Source organism: Penaeus chinensis, chromosome 17 (genome assembly GCF_019202785.1).
Source record: "Penaeus chinensis breed Huanghai No. 1 chromosome 17, ASM1920278v2, whole genome shotgun sequence".
NCBI classification, from domain to species: domain Eukaryota; kingdom Metazoa; phylum Arthropoda; class Malacostraca; order Decapoda; family Penaeidae; genus Penaeus; species Penaeus chinensis.
This window is the reverse complement of record NC_061835.1, coordinates 12,857,603-12,860,102: the sequence shown is the minus strand read 5'-3', so window position 1 is coordinate 12,860,102 and position 2,500 is coordinate 12,857,603. Positions and strand designations below refer to the sequence as shown.

Genomic DNA, 2,500 nt, shown 5'->3' with positions numbered 1-2,500 from the left:
TTTGATCTGCAACATTAAAATTTGATCTGCAACATTAAAATTTGATCTGCAATCCACTTTGACTAAAACTTTGGCAACTAATCACCCTGCAGGAAATGTGGTCAGTTACAGTATGTAATGTATGTTAACAATATACATTCATGAACCTTCAATGGGATTTGAAATGTAATCCTAATGTTGAGGTCCGACTGTAATATAATTTGGAGAGGAACAGAAAGCAAAAGAAATAAAATTGTAAAATGTATGAAATAGCAAATAAATACATGATCACCAATGCCACTTATATATATATATGTATGTAGCTATATGTATATTCATATATGCACATACATATATTTATATATAATATAATATAATATATATATATAACATATATATATATATATATATATATATATATATATATATACACATACATACATATATATATATATATATATATATATATATATATATACACATACATACATATATATATATATATATATATATATATATATATATACCTAATAACAAAAATCATAATGTATATGAGAACTTACAATCAATAATAAACAAGATATGAACTATCACAAAAAACAAAAACAAAAGTAGGGCTCCATTGGGGGAAAATGAAATGAAATTGTGGAAGATGAAGTAGGGTGAGAAATAAGGGCAAAAGGAAAAAACAAAAACAAAAAACAAAAAAAAAACAAAAAAACAAAAAAAGAACAGGAGAAAAGAACCATTATGGAGAAATAAAATTTATAATAACAAACTGTGCAATGTCTTCGTATGCAAACCTTCATTTACTCCTGCACGATGCTTGAAAATGAGAAGAAAACCAAATAATAATGTACATAAAAGTTTTTGTGATCAGGTAAAAAAAAAAAAAAAAAAAAAAAAACATTCTGGCCAAAAATATGTACATAAAAATTAGATACTTTTGCCCTAAACTAACTTGGCTATATCTGATTCTCAATCAACAAATATGATGCAAAAACTAACTGATTCTATACCATAATAAGCCTCTGCTAGATATCAGTAACATCAATATCTTGCAAAAAGTGAATACTCATCATAAACACTGTATTAATTGAAGCTACACCTTAACAAAGACGACATATACATGCATGATTCTGTTCCTCTGCGCAGAACTGCCTGTGTTAACGAGAAGTCTGCAGGAGACAGACACTACTGCACATCAACGTGTCAGCAGAGATACTGTCAGCTCAATTCTGCCTGGATGTGTGGGAGCAAGTGAGGCTTATCCTTCAAGGAGACTCGAATGTTTTTTTTGGATTTCCGCTCAAGTCTGGCATAATTTTTTTAAAAATCTTTTCCATCTTTTTGAGATGATATCCAATGAGATTACCTTTTTTTTTTTTTTTTTTTTTTAATAAAGTGTGGTTGAACAGATTTATGGAACTGATGTTTTTATATATATCAAGTGAAACTAACATTTTTTTTTCCTGATGTTATGTCAACAGTTCTGATATTTCTTCCCTGAAACAAACCAGGGCACAGAACTAGATGTGAAATTTAATTTTTGATCAGATAATCTATTGATTTCACTTGTCAATCTTCACCAAAAAGAAACTTTTCCTATCTCTTCCATTCCCACACCTAAGGCCTCAAAGCAATAAAAAGTAAAAATAAATAAAACCTTTTTTTTCTTCTTTTTCAAACCTACATCCACGTTTCGGGGAAATCCCATGGAGTACGTTCTTATCATCCCCTCCTGATGCTTTAAGCTGATCCTTCACTCGGTTCTCTTGAAGCAGACAATCCTCAGGGAGCGAAGGATGCTTCAAAGTGGAAGGAGGAGGAGGAGGAGGAGGAGGAGGAGGAGGAGGAGGAGGAGGAGGAGGAGGAGGAGGAGGAGGAGGAGGAGTAAGGAGGAAGAAGAAGAGGTAAAGACCCAAAGAAAGAAATGGAGACCCTACCGCGCAGTGTGGAGCTACCTGCACCAGCGTCCTTGGTGGAGATCATGAAGTTGCATGGCTCGCCTGTGATGCCATGAACCAAACCGGACCCATAGGCTGTTACATAACCCGAGGAAATGGAGTCAACGTGGAACTTGAAGGGGGAGCCTGCAAGGGGGGAGAAAACATTAGTGGAGGAGGACCTGCTTGGGTGTTCTTGGATGCACCTGTTTATCATTATCTATACCTATTGTATTCTTGAAGATAAGTATGTGCTTTTAGAGAACTTAATATAGGTAATGTGTGTATGTATATATGTACATATGTGCACATTTATCACAAAAAGTATGCTAACAGTATGCTAACAGTATATAGGTACATATTTCATGTTTATACACTTATGAATGCTTTTTTTCACATTTATTTACTGCCATGTTTCACATATACAATGGTCCTCTTTAAGTGGCATTCAAGCAAAAAAGACTATATGTACATTGAAAGGAGAGAGGGAGAAAGTGAACAAAAGATAGATAAAGAAATGAAGAAGAAGAAAAAGGAAATAAAGAAGAAGAGGAGGAAGAAGAAGAAGAAGAAGA

At 33.1% G+C, this 2,500-nt stretch overlaps 1 protein-coding gene across 2 annotated transcripts in view; it reads right to left on the bottom strand.

The window, feature by feature from the left end:
- The window catches only part of LOC125034176 (filamin-A-like), a gene marked incomplete at its 5' end in the record, with an annotated part of 125,693 nt that overhangs the window by 25,706 nt on the left and 97,487 nt on the right, over positions 1-2,500 (bottom strand). Inside the window, 1 exon segment of one of the 2 annotated variants that reach the window (XM_047625857.1) lies at positions 1,926-2,072. In XM_047625857.1, the coding sequence (XP_047481813.1) occupies positions 1,926-2,072 (147 nt within the window). 2 annotated transcript variants of the gene reach the window in all.